This window comes from Haliotis cracherodii, unplaced genomic scaffold (assembly GCF_022045235.1).
Source record: "Haliotis cracherodii isolate W230 unplaced genomic scaffold, xgHalCrac1.p SCAF_2, whole genome shotgun sequence".
Classification (NCBI taxonomy): Eukaryota; Metazoa; Mollusca; class Gastropoda; order Lepetellida; family Haliotidae; genus Haliotis; species Haliotis cracherodii.
This window is the reverse complement of record NW_027266275.1, coordinates 29,741,949-29,761,361: the sequence shown is the minus strand read 5'-3', so window position 1 is coordinate 29,761,361 and position 19,413 is coordinate 29,741,949. Positions and strand designations below refer to the sequence as shown.

Sequence of the window (19,413 nt, the reverse complement as noted above, 5' to 3'; positions counted from 1 at the left end):
TTCTCGGGGTCCGCGCGCGCGTGTGCGTGCGTTTTTTTAAAACTTTCAAATTGAGAACCAGACATGTATACAAATACCATTTTTTAGAAACAAAAACTACAATGTTTACGTAATACTATACTTATATGTACAATGAATATTGTCGGTAGTGTTTACAATTAGAGCCATTGTCCTATTGCCAAAATATATATGTACATCAAATAGTTTTGCTCGGTTCGGATAACATTGTTTTGAAATCACCATAACCTGTTATTTGTTAATCCAAACTTAAGTGCAAGCAGGCAACCAGCATTGCGATTTTTTTACACTGAGATGGTTTCTAGTTTAAAAATACCAAGGAAATTGTCTATTTATTGTCACCTTGGGAAAAGTAACCAAAATCATTGACTCTTCTCTGTCAAACAAAATATTTGTTATATATATTTTTTATTAAACCGTTACTGCTCCTCGGTATCCTCTTATAAGTTTTAGTTTGTAAAGGTGTACGCTGACAAAAAAACTACATGTCATTAAGTTGATCTAGTTTTATAGATGTAGATTCTATGTGTAACTCTTCGAAACCCATTTGAAATATTCATTGTGAAATAGCTGATGTGCTTAATAGTTACTTCCCTTCCCGTGCATGTTGAGACACGCCCACTTTCTGTGACCGAGAAATCGCAACCGGCTGTTACATTTGACATCGCTCCTCCTCGTTTATGGAAATAAAAATACTAATGTACAAATACAAACAGGAGCTTTGCTTCTGATAGCGAATTTTCAATGATGAGGGATATCGGGCATTATTATTACAGGTATAAGATATTGGTTTGTAATACTAAAGACAGAAATACGCACTTCAGCGATTTTTTCGGAGGGGGTGGGAGCACCTGACGGCACCGAGATCCCAGCTGTGTCCGTGCCAGCCCTACAATCGGCTAATAATAGTGAGAGCATCGCACCGAGAGGTTCGCCTAGCAGACAACATGTCGGGTCGTGGTGGTAAAAAGAAACAGAAGATAATGTCGAGATCAGCTCGATCCGGGGTCCTTTTCCCTGTTGCCCGAATGCTCCGCTACTTGAAGCGAGACACTCATCACTTCCGTATCGGGGCCGGAGCCCCCGTCTACATGGCTGCCGTTATCGAGTATCTTACTGGTAAATAGCAACAGGACACACAATATCGCACACTGTGTTGGTCACTGATGCATGTGCAATAATGAATCTTACAATACAGTTGAGACATAATGTATGCCTCCATCATGCATCTATCAATCTATTAATCACTACATATTGATACTTGTTGATTGAAATGTATTACAATTTCACCAAAGTGGTACACATCCTCATGACCTGTGGAGATGTGAGTTATCTCCCTTAGACCGTTGAGTTGAATCTTTTTGCTCGTGTTATCAGTCGATAGAATGGCTTCCACTGGATTTCAATAATAGTATATGATATTTATTTATTTAGAAATAAACTTCGTTTGATTATGAAAGTGACCTATTATTAAACCTTGCAGGAACAATATGTTTTCAGACGATATTGTGGCCAAAGTAGGATGACAGAGCAAATGATCTAAATAACACGAGCGAATGAGCTGAATTCAATGCTGTTTTGAACAGTGTATCAAAACGTGGCGTCAACAAACTTATTGTGGAAGACTAATATCTCAGACATTTTACAATTCGGTGTAATCTATGACTACAGGATTGTACAACATATCAACCTAAACTATTATGTCTCTATATGAGTGATAGCATTGAAAAATTATAAAAGGAGAGTAAATATTAACTCGTCCAGATATATTAGGTGTGTATTAAATGTTAAATTCTGCCAATGTTAATCAGCGTTGCCCTTCATGTTTTAAGTAAGTGAGTGAGTATGGTTTTATGCCGCTTTTAGCAATATTTCAGCAATATACGGCGGGGGACACCAGAAATGGGCTTCACACATTGTACCCATGTCGGGAATCGAACCCGGGTCTTCGGCGTGACGAGCGAACGCTTTAACCACTAGGCTAACCAACAATGTAAAGAACAATGTCATGCAAATACTTGGAATGTAGACGAGTAGATGATAGTCAAAGTTAAATCGTGCCAGTGTTGCAGGAGGTGGAGTCATCCCACAGATGACATCCTAACCTTGTCAGCTTGCTGGTGGGGTTAACCTCTTTGGTGATGTCAATCTCATTAAAATCAGATCTTAGTTCCCACAACCCACGTCAGACCAACCAATGGAATGTCCAATGAGAAGGCAGCTTTCTCGTGTTTTACGGTACTAATTTCAAATTGGCGACTACGATTGGAAACATATTTTGACAAATTCTCGATTACAAATTTGAAACCTGAACAAAAGAACATTCTGGAATGGCTAATTGATGGTCTAGATTGTATGGATTCAGTCATTAAACCTGTAACTATCTTTCCGAGTTAAAGTTTTTGAGGTTGCATGATTAGAAATCACATTCCGACTGTCACTTTCATAATCTGGCAACAAACATGTGTGAGATGGAATTCCAGGCCGGCTACTCCATGGTGGTGACCTAGGGTTAGATTATGATGGATAGGTTTCCTGGTTGTAAGTCATTTATAATATTTCTCGTGCTTCAGCCGAATTCACAAATGTTTGTGTCAAAACTTTAGTGGTTCAGAGTGTAAATAAATGTTATTTGATATAGTAGAAACATTTTTGTTGCTAGAGCAATGCAAGTTTAGGGTGTGTAAGAAACAGATTACTGCACTCAAACCTGTCAAGCATTTATGACAACTTCCTGAGATAAATGGTATCTCTCTTTCTCTCTTACACCCACACACACACCACACCACACACGCACCGCACCACACCACACACGCACCACACCACACCGCACCGCACTGCACCGCACAGGTTTTGTAACCTGTATATACTTGGAATCTCTGTTTCAGCTGAAATCCTGGAGTTGGCAGGCAACGCAGCACGGGACAACAGGAAAGGGCGGGTAACTCCCCGACATATTCTCTTGGCAGTTGCCAATGATGAAGAATTGCACCTGGTGAGTTTGTACAAAACATGCCTCTGTTCACCCAGCAGTGGAAGGGTTCCCAGTAGGATGAGAAGTGTCACTGTTAGTTTTTGCAGCCTAACTAGTCAGCTTGGTTGTATACTCCCTAGGGAGCTGAGAATGAAATCAAGTGCACGCTGATCCATGGACAGGGGTAATAATGTAGTGCTTTGAGCCTATTTTAGGATGTGTATATGGCACATATTAAATATGCGTAGGGGTGACTATTGAGGCATTTTTTACTGTTGCGATACTATTGCGATAGTTAAAACAACTATTGCGATACTATTGCGATAGTGGCCCTACTATTGCGATACTATTGCGATAGTTTTCACTTGCAATTATAGCAGGCTTTAGCAGCATATATTTCAGCATTTTGACTGACACCATCAAAATAATTATAACTTTCTGATACTATTTGTAAAGAAAACAAGAAATGAGAAGAAAACAAGTTCAAATTGACCTCTTAAAAACATTTTAATACAAAATTTCACTTCATGTAACTGGTAAAGTCTTAGGTTACTGCAGTGTTTTAGTACCAATGTGAATGAATGTGATTGAATGACTAGTATTTGACCATACAAACTGTCAAACTATTTAACTGTCACATTGGCATTCACTGAATGACTAAATGCGATTCAACATATCAATTAGGAAACAAAGTTGACAAAAACTGACATGTGGCGTCCGCCATCTTGTCAATGTTGCCTAGCGACAAGTAGCTAAGGGACATAACTCTAAATCAAGCAGACATAGTAGTTCAATCCAAACGAAAGCACGACAGAGGTTAGATGATCATAGGAGTTGTTTCTATATTTTTTAAGAAAGTAAATGTACCAAACAAATAAACTATCGAAACTACGTATCGATAGTTAAACAAACTATCGCCAATAGTATCGATTGTTTCAAGTTGCAATCGATAGTGTACTATCGTGAGACAAGCAATCGATAGTTCGATGTATCGTTACACCACTAAATATGCGCATATATATTAATAATGTATCATCAACTTTGGAGTCTTGCTCTGACCCAGTACCTCAGAAGATCAGGCTCTGGGACTAAAGTATGGCTAAACCCAGTGGGATTCCAGGCCAGAATATATTCCTAGTACCCCATGCAAATTCAGAGTTTGAACCCCACCCTGGAAGAATATATCCGTATCACTGTTCCAGAGAGCAAAAGGTGGCAAGGATAGTACAATATGTCCTCTTTTTCCCACCATTGTTAGATATGGGGTAGAATGAGGACCGAATGCTGGAAACATACTTTAATTAGGAAATGATGAAAAGTCCTGACATTTCTCTGACAAAGAAATGTGACTTGTCTCCAAGAGTGCTTTGGTCTAGCTGTAAATCATCTGACTTAAGTAACCCATTGACTCTCTCCTTACAGTTGCTGAAGCACGTCACCATCGCCTCAGGAGGCGTTTTACCAAAGATACTTCCCGAGTTGATAGGGAGGAAGAAGGGGAACAAGTTCCCCAACACCCTTCTTCCCCTGGGCTCCAAACCTGCTGCTGCTGTTGCTCCCCCCAAACCCAAGAAAGCTAAAGTAGTTGACAGCTCAAGTCCCTCCTCTAGTGCCAAAGTGGCGAAGAAACCTTCGCCAAAGAAACTTAGTGTTGTTTCAGTCAAAGGCAAGCCAAGCAAGGTCAAGGGAGGAAAGGTCAAGGTCAGTATTTTTCAATGCTTCCTCATTCGCTATGCAGATAGGTACACTATATGGTACATTATGAAATGACATCTTGTTCAAGTGCATGGATATTTTTAAAAAGTTTTTTTGTGAAGTTTGATATTCGCCTTTTAAGGTGGGAAAGAGGAGACCTCATGTTGTTTGTTCATGGATTTTATATCATGTGTTGAAGGATGCAGTGTTTGAGAGTTTGTTTCATCTGTTGAATGATTGAGTGTTTGAGCATTGACAGCTGTTGAATAGTCTTTGACAGCTGACATCATTTGTGGAATGTATGAAATGTTTGACTGTTTTTGATATGTATTGACGGGTAAGAGATCCATGTTTGACTGTTGGTCCCATGCTTTGACAGGTGAATGCTGGGGACAGCACCAACACCAAGATCGGCACCACCGATGCCAGTGGATTCACCATCCTGTCTGAGAAGAAGCTCTTCCTTGGACAGAAGGTAAGATGGAACCAATGATGTTGGAGTGAAAGTAGGGCCGACAGTCAAATCCACTTGAGTAGTTTATCAAGTCCAAAGATTTGTAGTAATATGATGTAGACTTGTATGTAGACATGTCCACTACATCATATCACCTTGTTTGACTAAGGAGATGTATGGTAGGTGGTTCCTTACACTGAGTGCAGTCATGTCTTAGAGCACCCTTTTGTCATCTGGCTGTATTGCTTAAACTTTCTGTATTACTAAAACTCCTTTCTGCAGTTGGGGTGCCAAAATGGTTGTGAATAGTTATGTCCCTTGGCTGTGTCAGGATCTGCATACAATGGCAGATTCCCTGCGAGGATTCTCAATTATAATAGGCCCCTAGCGAAATAAGCTGGTCGTAAAAGGTAATTGAATGGATCAGGATCTCGGTCTTATAACCTTTGTTGATTTCATGACATAGTACCCTAATGGTGTGGGTCATTACTTGCTCATAATGTCAATCACTGGATTGTCCAGATTAAATTATTTACAGACTGCTATCATATAGATGAAATATTGCTGAATTTTGCGTTAAACCCCAAACAAATTCTGTTTGTAGATGACTGTGCTCCAGGGCGACATTGTGAAGATGACTGCTGATGCCATCGTCCATCCTACCAACTCCACCTACCACATGGGCGGGGAAGTAGGTGGGTACAACTTGCCAGTGTAGATTCACTATCATTGCTGTTTTAGCTCACCTGAAAGTCAAACGATCTTATATCATGGCCTGTTTGTCCACTGTAGGTTGTAAACATCTTCTCAGAAACTACTTAACCAATGAAGCTGAAACCTAACAAACGTGACACCCCAATTTGCTCAAGAGGTTTGAATGCAATTTTCAATATGGCCACCATGGCAGCCATTTTGAAAAAAGCTATTTAACTTCCCTGAAATGAAGGAGCTTGTTTTTGCCATGTATGTTTTGCATTATGATGACATCCTATTTTGTTCAAATCATTGCATTTTAGTCTTCAGAAGTTATGTAGAAAATATTTGAGAATTATTCATGACAGTAACTTTTGTTAAATGGCGATGTTGTTGTTTTGGGGACCGGAAAAAGATTCTGTAGAAAGGGGTCGGCTTATGTCGGCTTCATAAAATAAACTACATCGTATTGTTTTAGGTGAATGAACAATGCTATGACAAATTTTGTCAATGAAAATGTGAAATTTGCAATTAAACATCACCAGACATGATGATTTACCATTTTGATTATATTTCTTGTTATGCTAGGCATTGTTTTATATGCAGGGATAAAGATTACTGTGTGTATTGTCTCGTTAACTTGCATAATTCAATACCGACTAGTTTTAGGTTGGGGGTCCGGTTTATCTACCGCACATAACATTTTGATACAGATTTCAAGGACCAAGTTAATACTTCAGCTTATCTACAGTCATATATGGTACATATCAAGGTGATCTACAGTTTCCGGAGGAGTTGATGTGTGTGTATCAGTGGTATGTGTGTTGTGTTGTATACATATATGCTTGGATTATGTAAATGTATCTGTTGTCTTGTACACATTAGGTGTCTGCTAGGGTTAGATACAATGACTGTCTTCTTTGTTCTTCAGGTCAGGCGATGGAAAAGGCCGGAGGAAAGGAGTTCCGGCAGGAGATCGACAACCTACAAACAGCACACGGACCCATTGATACTGCAGGAGGTAAATATTGTCATACTGGTGACCTGGGTTAGACCCATTGATACTGCAGGGGGTTTGTATTGTCATATTGGTGACCTGAGTTAGACCCATTGATACTGCAAGTGGTTAGTATTGTCATACTGGTGACTTGGGTTAGATCCATTGATACTGCAGGGGGTAATTGTTGTCATACTGGTGACCTGGGCTAGACCCATTGATATTGCAGGGGGTAATTGTCATACTGGTGACCTGGGTTAGACCCATTGATACTGCAGGGGGTAATTATTGTCATACAGGTGACCTGGGTTAGACCCATTGGTACTGCAGGGGGTAATTATTGTCATACAGGTGACCTGGGTTAGACCCATTGATATTTGCAGGGGGGTAGTATTGTCATACTGGTGACCTGGGTTAGACCCATTGAAACTGCAGGGGGTAATTGTTGTCATACTGGTGACCTGGGTTAGACCCATTGATACTGCAGGGGGTAATTGTTGTCATACTGGTGATCTGGGTCAGACCCATTGATACTGCAGGGGGTAATTGTTGTCATACTGGTGACCTGGGTTGGATCCATTGATACTGCAGGGGGTTAATATTGTCATACTGGTGACCTGGGTTAGACCCAATGATACTGCAGGGGGTAATAATTGTCATACTGGTGACATTGGTTAGACCCACTTATACTGCAGGGGGTTAGCATGTCTACTGGTGTCCTGGGGTTAAAGCCAATGACCCGTCAGAGGGTTCATTTTGCCATTCTGCTGACTTGGACGACTTTGTAGAAGTGATCTTAAATCTACATCAAGTTATGTTTGTGTTCAGTATTAGAGTTGCAATAGCATAAGCACTGAGATAATGCTGTTAAAGTGGGACTTTACTATCTGTTGTTCACATTTAATATCGCAAACGACATGACTACCTAGTCATTACATTGATACATTGACCCATTGACATTCTGACCTTCTGACCCATTCTGGAGCTGATTAATGTCTTACCTCAATTAACATCATGTGGTACTCAGCATGAATTGTGAATTTAGTACCATTGTCAGCTTAATAACATTATACATTTCAGCGGCAATGTGCCCAGGTCGTAATTTCCCAGCCAAGTATGTTGTCCATGTGAACAGTCCGTCTTGGGGTTCATCCAACTCACAACAGCAGCTAGAGAAAGCTGTCAAGAACATTCTAACTCTCGCTGATGAGAAAAACCTCAAGTCTTTAGCTATACCTTCCATTGGGAGTGGGAAGTGAGTGGCTTCAGCTGGTCATGTTACAGGCTGACAACAGTGGATGATGATCAAGGCATGGAATATATCATTGTCTTCAAATCATATTTATTTTCATAGAATTTATTAAAATAAGTCTTTTTCTAATGTGATAGCATTCAGAGGACATTTTCTTCAACTCATTGTGAACCAAGTTTTTTCGGGCATTTGAGGAGTTGCTATCCATATCTTTCTTGTGAGATTTCTTTTTGCAAAAAACATGTATAAGAGGAAGGCCTATTAATTGCATATCTAGATGCTTGTCTTGCCACTGTTGTCATTTGTCTGTACATGAACCTAGAGATACCGAGCACAGGTAATGCATCTAGTTCTGCAACCTGCAGACAGAAATGAAATTGTCATCATTGCTTTCTGCGTCTCAGGAGAATGTCAGTGTTGGCTGCAGAACTTGATGCTGCTGTCTGTGTGGTGTTGTTATCATGGATTGACTTTGGTTGTTTGTTTGTTCAGCTATGATCAGCCAAGGCTTCCACTTCCCAGCAAAGTATGTTATCCATTGTAACGGCCCCACATGGAAAATGGATAACCCACAGCAATTGTTGGAAAAAGCAGTCAAGAACTGTCTAACTTTGGCTGATGAGAAAAACCTGAAAAGTCTGGCCTTCCCCTCTGTTGGAAGTGGGCGGTAAGGCACATCAGTTACCTATACCTGTAGCATAGACTGTTAACACTGTTTGGTTGGTTCTTAACATGCACTAACACCTTCCCCACCCTTTCTGGTGTTGATGACCTCTAAATCCTTTCTGATGTTGATGACCTGTTTGAACAACATCTGATAGGTTGGCACCCAACATGCACTTCCACTTGCCCCACCCCTTCTGGTGTTGATGACCTCTAAATCCTTTCTGATGTTAATGACCTGTTTGAACAACATCTGATAGGTTGGCACCCAACATGCACTTCCACTTGCCCCACCCCTTCTGGTGTTGATGACCTCTCAATCTTTTCTGATGTTAATGACCTGTTTGAACAACATCTGATAGGTTGGCACCCAACATGCACTTCCACTTGCCCCACCCCTTCTGGTGTTGATGACCCCTCAATCCTTTCTGATGTTGATGACCTGTTTGAACAACATCTGATAGGTTGGCACCCAACATGCTCTAACACCTGTCCCACCCCTTCTGGTGTTGATGACCTCTCAATCCTTTCTGATGTCCATCAGTGGATTGTCAGATCCAGCAAGGAATATTGCTGAGTGTGGCATTAAACAACAAACGAACCTGCTGTTCATGACCTCTCTGTAACCCCTTTGATGATGATGACCTCCCTGAAACTATTCTGTTAGTGGTTGCCTCTCAGAACACCCTCCCACTGTGATGACCTTTCATCTGCTGACGACTGCAACGAACACTTGGTTCAGAAGCCCTTCTGATCTTGGTCTCTCATTGGTCAACACCTTCTCATGTTGATGGCCCCCGTTCGAAAGCCTTCCAATTCTTATGACACATTCTCTGATGACGGCAGTAATCAACCCATTCTGAATTAGATTGCCTCTCTGAATACCTTCCCATGTTGATGGCCTCTCCAAAAACTTTCCAAGACAAATCGAAACATTTTGATGCCACTTTGGATGCCTTAGGACATGCTTGGACTGATCACAGCTGAACAGTTTTTGATTTCTGGTTTTTTTTAAATTTTATTACATCTCCACTGTTTAACATTCTGCACTTTTACATCTCATGATTTCATTTCCCTAAGCAAATGTATTCAACACTCGAATTCATCATTGCTATTTTGTAGGGGTATGAGGGTGACCCAGTCATCTGAGACTGCAATTCTGTCGGAGTTGCTTCCCTTAGCCATACCAGGATCCAGTAATCATGGGTTTGAATCACAGATTTGCCCAGATTATGATCCTTGGTTTGTCAGCACCATTCTAATGTTTGTAGGTTTTACCAAAGTGGTAAATGCTTCCAATATATGTCATTGTTAGACAACTCATGCTTGTCGTAAAGAGGCGACTAATGGGATCTGGTGGTCAGGCTCACTGACTTGGTTGGTGCATGTCATCTTATCCCAGTTGTGTACATGAATTCTCATGATGTCAATCACTAGATTGTCTGGTTCAGACTTGATTGTTTATAGACCATCATCATTTAGCTTGAAAATTGTTGAGTGAGGCATTAAACTATGAACAAATAAACATAGGGACTGTCAAAGTTAACATCCATCATTAGAGTTGCCAGTTTTCCAAGAGTTCATGGCACTTTAAGTAAGATGTCTGGTGTAGCTTTTCACTGTGATTCACATGAATGTACAATGCAAATACAACTGCACTCACAAACCACAGACAAACTTTTTCCCCTCACAGTCCTCATTCTTGTATCCTAGCGCTGGGTTCCCGAAGCAGACGGCAGCTCAGATCATTCTCCGCGCCATCAGCAACTACTTCATGACAGTGATGACGAGCTCTCTGAAGCAAATCTACTTTGTACTGTACGACATGGAGAGTATTGGAATATACACCAGTGAATTGGCGCGACTCGACTCCTAATGTGCCCCTTATGTTTTCATTTCTTCATCTTATTGAATGAATCATTTGTCCTGCTTGCCTGGACATGATGTTAACATATTTTACACCGACACTACAATAGTTGAAAATACATATTGTTTGACTGGTAATGAAATGATATGGCTTACCAAAAGTTAATGTGCTGTTGCATTGACTATGCAGACATAAAATTTTCTAGTTTCTCCATTTTCAGACATTTTTTTAATGAACAAACAAAGTTAGGGATCGTGAATTTTGGGGGAAATATTTTTAGGAAATTGTTGGCTCAGTCTTCACAACAGAAGTGAAGTCATCCCAATAAAAATTCACGATCCTGGACTTTTTTTTGTTCAGTATGTCCTCGCATGGGATGCAATTGTATTCAGTCAAAGGGGCTGCGTGTTGTCATCTTCATATGTTAATAATGACATAATACCTTGCTGTATATAGTCAAGCCAAGCACTCATACCCTAAAGACTTCTCATTGTGTGATTCACAAACAGACACACATCTGTCCAGGCAAGCAGGTCTGTCCTCACTCTGTGTTCATGTAAAATTCATGTGAGTGAAACTGAGGCCACACAAGCAAGGTCAAGGTCATAATAGAATGTCTACACTTCCTGTTGCATTTTCAGACAACTAATTACACTAAAAGACATGAAACAGATTAGATTGGTTATTTATTGAAGGATATTAATGATCTATTGACATGAAAAATAAACAATTATAAGTTGTTAATATTTGAAAAATGGATAGTGTAATATGTTAATTTTGTTTTATTTATTTTGTTTTTGTTTATGTTTTATTAACAAATGATTAGAGGAAAATGTTATATTGTTTTCAATAAGCTGTATCTATATTCACTATGACCTTGATCATCTTTATGTGGATGTTTATCAAACTTGTTTCTGTGCATTTGACAATTTCTGAAGGGCAGCCTGTTAGTTAGGTTCTTTGAGAGGGAGACTTGTTTAGTTTGTTCTGTTACGCCCAATAGAATCTGTTTCGGATAATCAAGACTGGTTATTCTCTGGCTTTGACGTTTTATATTTACCCAGTACTAATATCAGTGTAATATTTTATGCACTTGGTGGCCACTTCCTCTCTCACACTGCAAAGCATGGCAAAGCCATGTACTAGCTTTAGTTTCACAAATATATATGTTGTCAGTGTTTCACATATTCATGAAAAAAAATGCATTAATTTCATGAGAGTACATTCATGAGTTGTTTTTTTTAAACATTGAACATGCATTCGAACATTCTAGTTTGCTCAAGTGAAGGAATAATCAAGATGTACCACATTCAGCACATAGCATTGGGATTTGTCAACCTTATTTTAGGTGGTATTTTGAGATGTTGTTTTGCATATCAAACTTGTGAATATGCTGTTCGGGATTTCATTGTATCAAGATGGTCTTTGACTCATGTTATGAGTTTTGTATTACACAACCGACAACAAATAAGGGAACTAATAATTTGAATTTATCGTTTAAGTTACATTTACAATACCGTGGCATTGCATCTGAACGCAACAACAAATTACAATGAAATTTCACCATCACTGAAGCAGTTGAGCTAAGAACATGCTTAAAATACCTCCGAGACATGAACTAATAAAATGGCAAATTGTGGGTTCGAAAGAGGAAGGGACATCACTATCCCAAGTTGCCCAACGTTTAACAAACCAAAAAGTGCATGTTCCCCTATTTTTTGTCAGTAGTATATAAAGAAAACCAAAACAACATACAAATTTTTCTTAACAAAAAATCATAAACCTATTTAGACTATAACATCATTTTCACTTTTGATACTTTTAAACACTTCATGTTTGATGTTTGGGATTTTTGTTCAGTTATAAGATTTTGCTAAGACCCAAAAGAGGTTTTCAAAGCCATGCATCATTTTGTCAACATCTTGAGATGTCACCTTGTCAGGATTGCATAATGTGAACAGTACTTATCATTAAAGGTGCAATTCTGTCTCTTTAAATGACACCGCTGCCAATGCATGCAGAAAAAAAACTAGCACATTATACAATTCTTAGCAAATGCTATGTTTGGGATAACACTTTCTTTGTATACAATTCTTAACTTTCTCTTTTAAGATTCATCAAGGTCTGAGTTAGCAGGCAAAGCCTTCTTATGTCATTAGGGTTTGTTTTGTCTCACATTCTGCTAACTGTTCATGCCACCTACATCAGAGTTACCATCCTCGATTGTCCAGGGTATTATATATCCATACTGTTATGATTAATGCCCTTGATCCATTCATTACCATGGCTTCATTTAGGAAGTGATGTCACCATTTCCATCTCTGTTATCAGTAACTTTGCGCAGATTTTCTCGCGCTCACTACGCTCACAAGTGAATTTTGATTGGATGGCTATATTTAGTATCGCATATTTAGAATCGACTCAAAACATTATTATGTTGAGCTGCTGGAGTTTTTCCAATACAATTCTTATTTCAGGTCTGTATTTGCCTTAAAGGTCGTGTGTCCCCAACTCTATTGTTGAACAGACACCATCAGGTGTACATGAATATTAAGTTACAAAGATTCAGGGTTGGTGGGGTAGATTAGTGGTTAAAGTGTTTGCTTGTCATGTCAAAGGCCCAGGTTCCATTCCGCACATAGGTGCAATATGTGAAGACCTATATTTCTGATGTCCCCGGCCATGATAATGCAGGAATATTGCTAAAAGCGACGTTAAACCATAATCACACATAATGAGTTACCTAGATTAGTGTGTAAGAGCTTTGACTTGAGAATGGATCAAAATCAGTGATCAAATAGTTTTTCAAAGTGTTCAGAACCCTTGACCATAAGTTAAACAGCCATTGACAAGAATTTCAGTAAAGCTAAAATCAGGACACAAATAATTAGAACTGGAAGTGTTTTAGGACCACTCAAAGATAGCCTTTCTACCGGTCTACTGCGACCATAGCTTACCACCGCTGACAGTAGCTTACGATAGCTTACCATAGCTTATAGTGTCCTATGAGGGCTAACAGAGCAGATGTATGCGGTAATTGTACAACAATTATCAATGTAATTAGTCTCTTCTGTTCAGTAAAGGAACTGACCATTTTATGATCTGTGAGGGCTGGGAGTTTTACAGACAAAATGGTTTTGGTCACTGCTGTAAGTCAAATGTTTGTTTTCTCTCAAAAGGTGAGCCAACAACTTCCCTTTAATTCCATAACACATTCTCTTTTAGGGCATACAGCATATCCAGGTACTGATTCATGAGGCAAAATTATTTTCATTCAGTAATTATTGAACAAATTAATTTGTTTTAGATCTCAAGGCTCCCCAGAATGTCAAATGGGTGGTTCCTTTACTCAAGTGTTTGAGATAATCATGTATTATGATTGTGTTATGATAGTGTCTACTGTAGAGGACTGCATGTGTTTCTATTTATTTGTTGAGGTGAATGAACAATCTATGCTGACCGAGCGGCACGAATGTGTATTACATCCCACATGTTGTATATCACCCATTACTACCATCATTAATCATTACTCCATGCAAGACGGTTATCATGTGCTACATGACATATATATCCATGCATATATCCTCTACGGGGCACTGATACAGCAGCATCGACCTGTACACTTGCCGATACCATACATCAGTCTGCATTGGCTGTATCGTCGTACAACCAATACGTAAAAAAAAATATCTAGAATTATGCAGTGAAACTTTGTTAACTTGGGATTATCAGAACAATTTTTTTTCGTGAAAGCTGGACAGTGCTTGTGCACGAGGGCTGCGCTTACAAGTTCCATTGAAGTCTTTCAAACCTCCACTGTTTGAATAAATGTTATGGTTTTTTTAAACAGGCTCAAGGCCATAAAGTTAGGGCAGTATATCCAATAAAGGATGTTAACAAGATCTAACCAGACCTTGAAAGAATTCAATACAGTGAAACAGTTATTCTGGAAAGGCCATCTTCAGGACTTTTCCAGGGGGGTCAGGTAGCCTAGTGGATAAAGCGTTCGATCGTCACGCCAAAGACCCGGGTTCGATTCCCGACATGGGTACAATGTGTGAAGCCCATTTCTGGTGTCCTCCACCATGATATTGCTGGAATATTGCTAAAAGCTGCGTAAAACCAAACTCATTCACTCAAGACTGTTCCTGTTACCAGCGGCTATATTGATTTTAAGGAGAATTATCCCTGATTATTTTTCTGGAAATGTGTTATTCTGGACAATTTTAGCCATCCTGGGTTTGATTGTTGGTGTATCACGACTTGTATCGGCAATATGTAAGATACGATGCGCTGTCTCGTTGCCCCCTATCATCCTAGCCCAGTCCTGACAAAGCACTGTTGTGCCAGTGGAATGATCAAGGATGTGCAGTCTTATTCAAATTAGATGTTTTATTCCCATATGATACCTCTGCACGAACATCTGACAACACCTTGATAGGAGTCGAGTCGGGTTAACTTTCTAATCGGCCAAACAACGTTGAGGCTTCTAAATTCTCTGTACATGTCAGCAGAGCATTCGGACCAACATGTTGGACTTCTGTATATCGAAAATGGAGTTAAGCGTTCAGGTCCGAATAACAATCGCGGCATGATTATTTTGGTGATATTGTTGTCCATATGTTATAGACCTGGTGCCATGGTGTCTACACCAGCGAAGGAATAATTTTGTTTTGTGTTGGTTTTCTTAACACATGTTGAAATTTCTGAATCAAGGTCGTAGGGAATTGAAGCGAACTTGATCCAGACAGCTGACATCTGATCACTTCAAGGACCCACACATCCTTCATTTAGATTTGGAGGTCAAAGTTCACTCAGAGTTCACCTAATGTAACGACCTTCTATGGAAGGGTTATCAGAACTTCACGCAGAGAGGTATCGTATCCGAGTACATAATCTGACTTCAGTGAGATTTATGCATGTGCAGTCTACATTGGCAACAGGATGGCAAAGAACTTGTACATTAACTATACACATGAGCAAGTGTTATGGGGGCCATGGTTTTATTGGACCACCACACTTACATGATGAGGTTTGTGTTTTCCGACTGCAAGATGCTGATATTAATGCCTCTCACAAATCACTTACCGGACGGTTCAAAGATTGATCACTCTATTGCACACTAGAGGTATTAGCAAATAACTGTGTGAAGTAATGTTCTTGGGGTGATTGTCTTTCCTTGTTTTCTGAATTTGACTTTTCTTAATTTCACATAAGCACAACAATAAGTTAACATTGTGTTCATCTTGTATACTTATCTAACACAATTTTTGCAGGAAGATCTGTTATAACTGTTATTACCTGTTTTTTAAACATCTGATTAAGGATCAACAGGCATGTAGGAAATAATATCTCTGGTATATTCATTTTAACCACCAACACATCAGACCACAGTTGTTTAGTTTCCCTGACTAGAGGTCATTTGAGCTTATGTCAGGGCCTGTTTATCCGTTGTCCATCAAAACATTTCAGAAACCACTTGACCAAATGAAGCTGAAATTTCACATACCGGTACTTCTTCCCACTAATGATGACACCCTAATTTGTTCAAGTGTTCAAATCCAATCTGCCACAGCAGCCATATTGAAAAATCAGAGTTTGTTAAAAACTTAATGAAAATTGGCATTTGTTTTGACCTTCACTTTACTATGCTATTAAATACTCTCAAAGGGCATATTTGGCTGGGGGAGCTGAACTTTGGCATGTATGTTTCCCCCTATGATAAGATCATATTTTGTTTAAATCTTAAATTTTGTGTTAGCTTTTAGTGATATTTAAGCAGAAATCTTTTAACATTTTAACATCAATGCAGACCGCAAAAAGATTTTTAGTGTCTGTTTTTGTTGACTACGCATATCAAGACGAGCTATAGTGCCAGGACACAATTTTACTTCTTGCCCCTTTTAATATTGACCTAGAAAGTCGGCTAAATGAAAAATTTGTCAGGTATCAACAAAATGTGCAAAATATTTTACGAAATATATATCTGTATTTGAAATGTATTCTCAACTTACCAGTAGAGAGAGTATTGTACAGTATGGACTTGTTGTTGTTTGAAGAAAAGGAGTGACAACAACATGCTAGTGATAAAGATTGTTAACAGCATAAAAAGCAATGTTCTTGTTGATATTTATAGGAAATAATCTTTTTTGTTTTGAATTTAATATATTTCAACTTGTTGATTTCATCTGTGATTTATCCTTAAGCCAATTTGTTATAATCGTAGATAGATATTAATTAGTTCTTGTATTTTGTTACAAATTGAGAATTACAAGCCTGATATATTTATCATTTTAAATATGTTGTGAGACAACTTTTCTGTATGATTAATGAATATTCTGCACAACTTTTGTTAAAATTGAACATCACTCATAGTTAATTGTTATGCATAATATTTTCGGATATTTTTCATTTCCAAGTCATTTTCAAACTATGAAAACAATCCTCTAATGTGGAAGTGTTAAGTTTTAGTTTGTTGTTCAAGTTTCAAATATTGTTGATGGGAATGATTTGGATGTCTATCAGTTGTTACTGCTATTAGCTTTATTAATTAAGACATTATTAATCTGTCAGTTCCCAGTTTACATAGTAAAGACAATATGTGTTCAGTTAGATACTAATGTGCTTCAGGAGGAATAGGTTGGACTAAACGTATTAACTACTGTTGTTGAATAAGAAGTGGTGTGTTTAGAGTCTGCTCGTGTAGAACTAATTCGACTTTTGAACCACTTACTACTGAGAAACAAAGTTAAGAAAAAACACAACACACCAATTGGATCTGTGGATCTGCAGAATGTGTTTAACATCAACAGGGTGGATTGTGTGCCCGTGGGTCAGTCTGCTGTGTTTTCACCGACTGTTACGGTGCATGTGTCGAGTCGTGACACATTGACGAATACATGTAGAGAACTCCACTTGTCCTGGAAGGTGTGCCCGTGGGCCAGTCTGCTGTGTTTTCACCGACTACAATGGTGCATGTGTCGAGCCGTGACACATTGACGAATACACGTAGAGAACTCCACTTGTCCTGGAAGGTGTGCCCGTGGGCCAGTCTACTGTGTTTTCACCGACTGCTACGGCGCATGTGTCGTGTCATGACACATTGACGAATACACATAGAGAACTCCACTTGTCCTGGAAGGTGTGCCCGTGGGCCAGTCTACTGTGTTTTCACCGACTGCTACGGTGCATGTGTCGTGTCATGACACATTGACGAATACACATAGAGAACTCCACTTGTCCTGGAAGGTGGGCCAGTCTGCTGTTTTTTCACCGACTGCTACGGTGCATGTGTCGTGTCATGACACATTGACGAATACACATAGAGAACTCCACTTGTCCTGGAAGGTGGGCCAGTCTGCTGTTTTTTCACCGACTGCTACGGCGCATGTGTCGAGTCATGACACATTGACGAATACACGTAGAGTACTCCACTTGTCCTGGAAGGTGGGCCAGTCTGCTGTTTTTTCACCGACTGCTACGGCGCATGTGTCGAGTCATGACACATTGACGAATACACGTAGAGAACTCCACTTGTCCTGGAAGGTGTGCCCGTGGGCCAGTCTATTGTGTTTTCACCGACTGCTACGGTGCATGTGTCGAGTCGTGACACATTGACGAATACACGTAGAGAACTCCACATGCCCTACGTCACATGGAAATGAATTCTTCCATCGTTTGCACAACACCTACTGTCTCAGAACAAGCACCAAGTTTATCAAGTTTGTTTAGCAGTATGAGAACATATTTTTACTTCACTGGCAATAAATAACGTTAAAGTTTTCAACTCGAATGAGTTGGTCTACTGTTCATTAGCCTGCCTTGTTTCTGTGTGGATACAGTATTGTATAGTGAGAATTGTTTCAAGAGTGGTATTGTTACAGTAGTTGTTGATGAAGCATTCAGTCTCTGTGTGCAGACTCCGCTTGGATGGATTGTGTATGGTGGAATAAAATTATAACATCTCTTGCGTGTTGCTCGTTACTCTCTCGTGTTGCTGGTTACTACCATAATTCATAATATTTGTTCCTCTTAACGTGTAAGAAAATGTTTACATTATCATACACGGCTCAACTGAAATAGTCACATGATGAAAGCACAAAATTATCTTCATCACATCAGTCTATCTTGTGGTCAACAAAGCGGGACATATCCATGGTTATCTCCCTTGCTACTGTACACTTTGCAGGACCGCCTCTGTGGTCTAGTGGTAGAGCATCTGCCCTGAGAGCTGAAGGTCTGGGGTTCGTTCCCAAACTGCATCATACCAAAAGACGTTAAAAGATGGTACTTGTTGTTACCCTGTCTGGCGCTCAACATTAAGGGGCTAAACCAAGGACTGGTCGGCTCGGAGTCAGTATACTGTGTCTGAGTGGGGTATTCATGTTAAACTGCGGCATGGTATCTCGGTGAGCTAGCACTATAAATTGGCATGAGTCCGGACTAGTACAAGCAGCCACACAAACACACACACATACATGCACGTCGCTACATGCACCTCTCACTTTGCAGCACTGATGATCGACTCTGTAGGGCTCAGACAGGTACTCAAGTACACAAGATAGGGACAAGTTTGTCAAGGACCAATGGTGACAAGTTTGATAACTCACATCTTACTTCTCTAACATGCATATGGCAGACATGGAAGACAAACTGTACAGTGTCTCGCCACGTCTTGCCTCAAATGATGCTGAGAAATAATGGCAAATAGTGGCATTTAACCATTGAAACGTTTTTGGTTTTGGGACATGTTTTACACCACACTCAACAATATTCCAGCTATATGACGGCCGTCTGTAAA

At 39.6% G+C, this 19,413-nt stretch overlaps 1 protein-coding gene across 2 annotated transcripts; it reads left to right on the top strand.

The window, feature by feature from the left end:
• Positions 1-905: 905 nt before the first annotated feature.
• On the top strand, positions 906-18,578 carry LOC139467959 (core histone macro-H2A.1-like). 2 transcript variants are annotated; one of them, XM_071249571.1, is made up of 8 exons: positions 906-1,137; positions 2,907-3,013; positions 4,415-4,693; positions 5,067-5,162; positions 5,746-5,836; positions 6,766-6,855; positions 8,576-8,750; positions 10,460-18,578. In XM_071249571.1, the coding sequence occupies exons 1-8, from the start codon at positions 966-968 to the stop codon at positions 10,620-10,622; spliced, it is 1,173 nt and encodes a 390-aa protein (XP_071105672.1). In that variant the 5' UTR covers positions 906-965; the 3' UTR covers positions 10,623-18,578. The 2 variants fall into 2 exon arrangements, with proteins under 2 accessions (XP_071105672.1, XP_071105671.1); XM_071249570.1 differs by lacking the exon at positions 8,576-8,750 and adding an exon at positions 7,912-8,086.
• Positions 18,579-19,413: the final 835 nt, after the last annotated feature.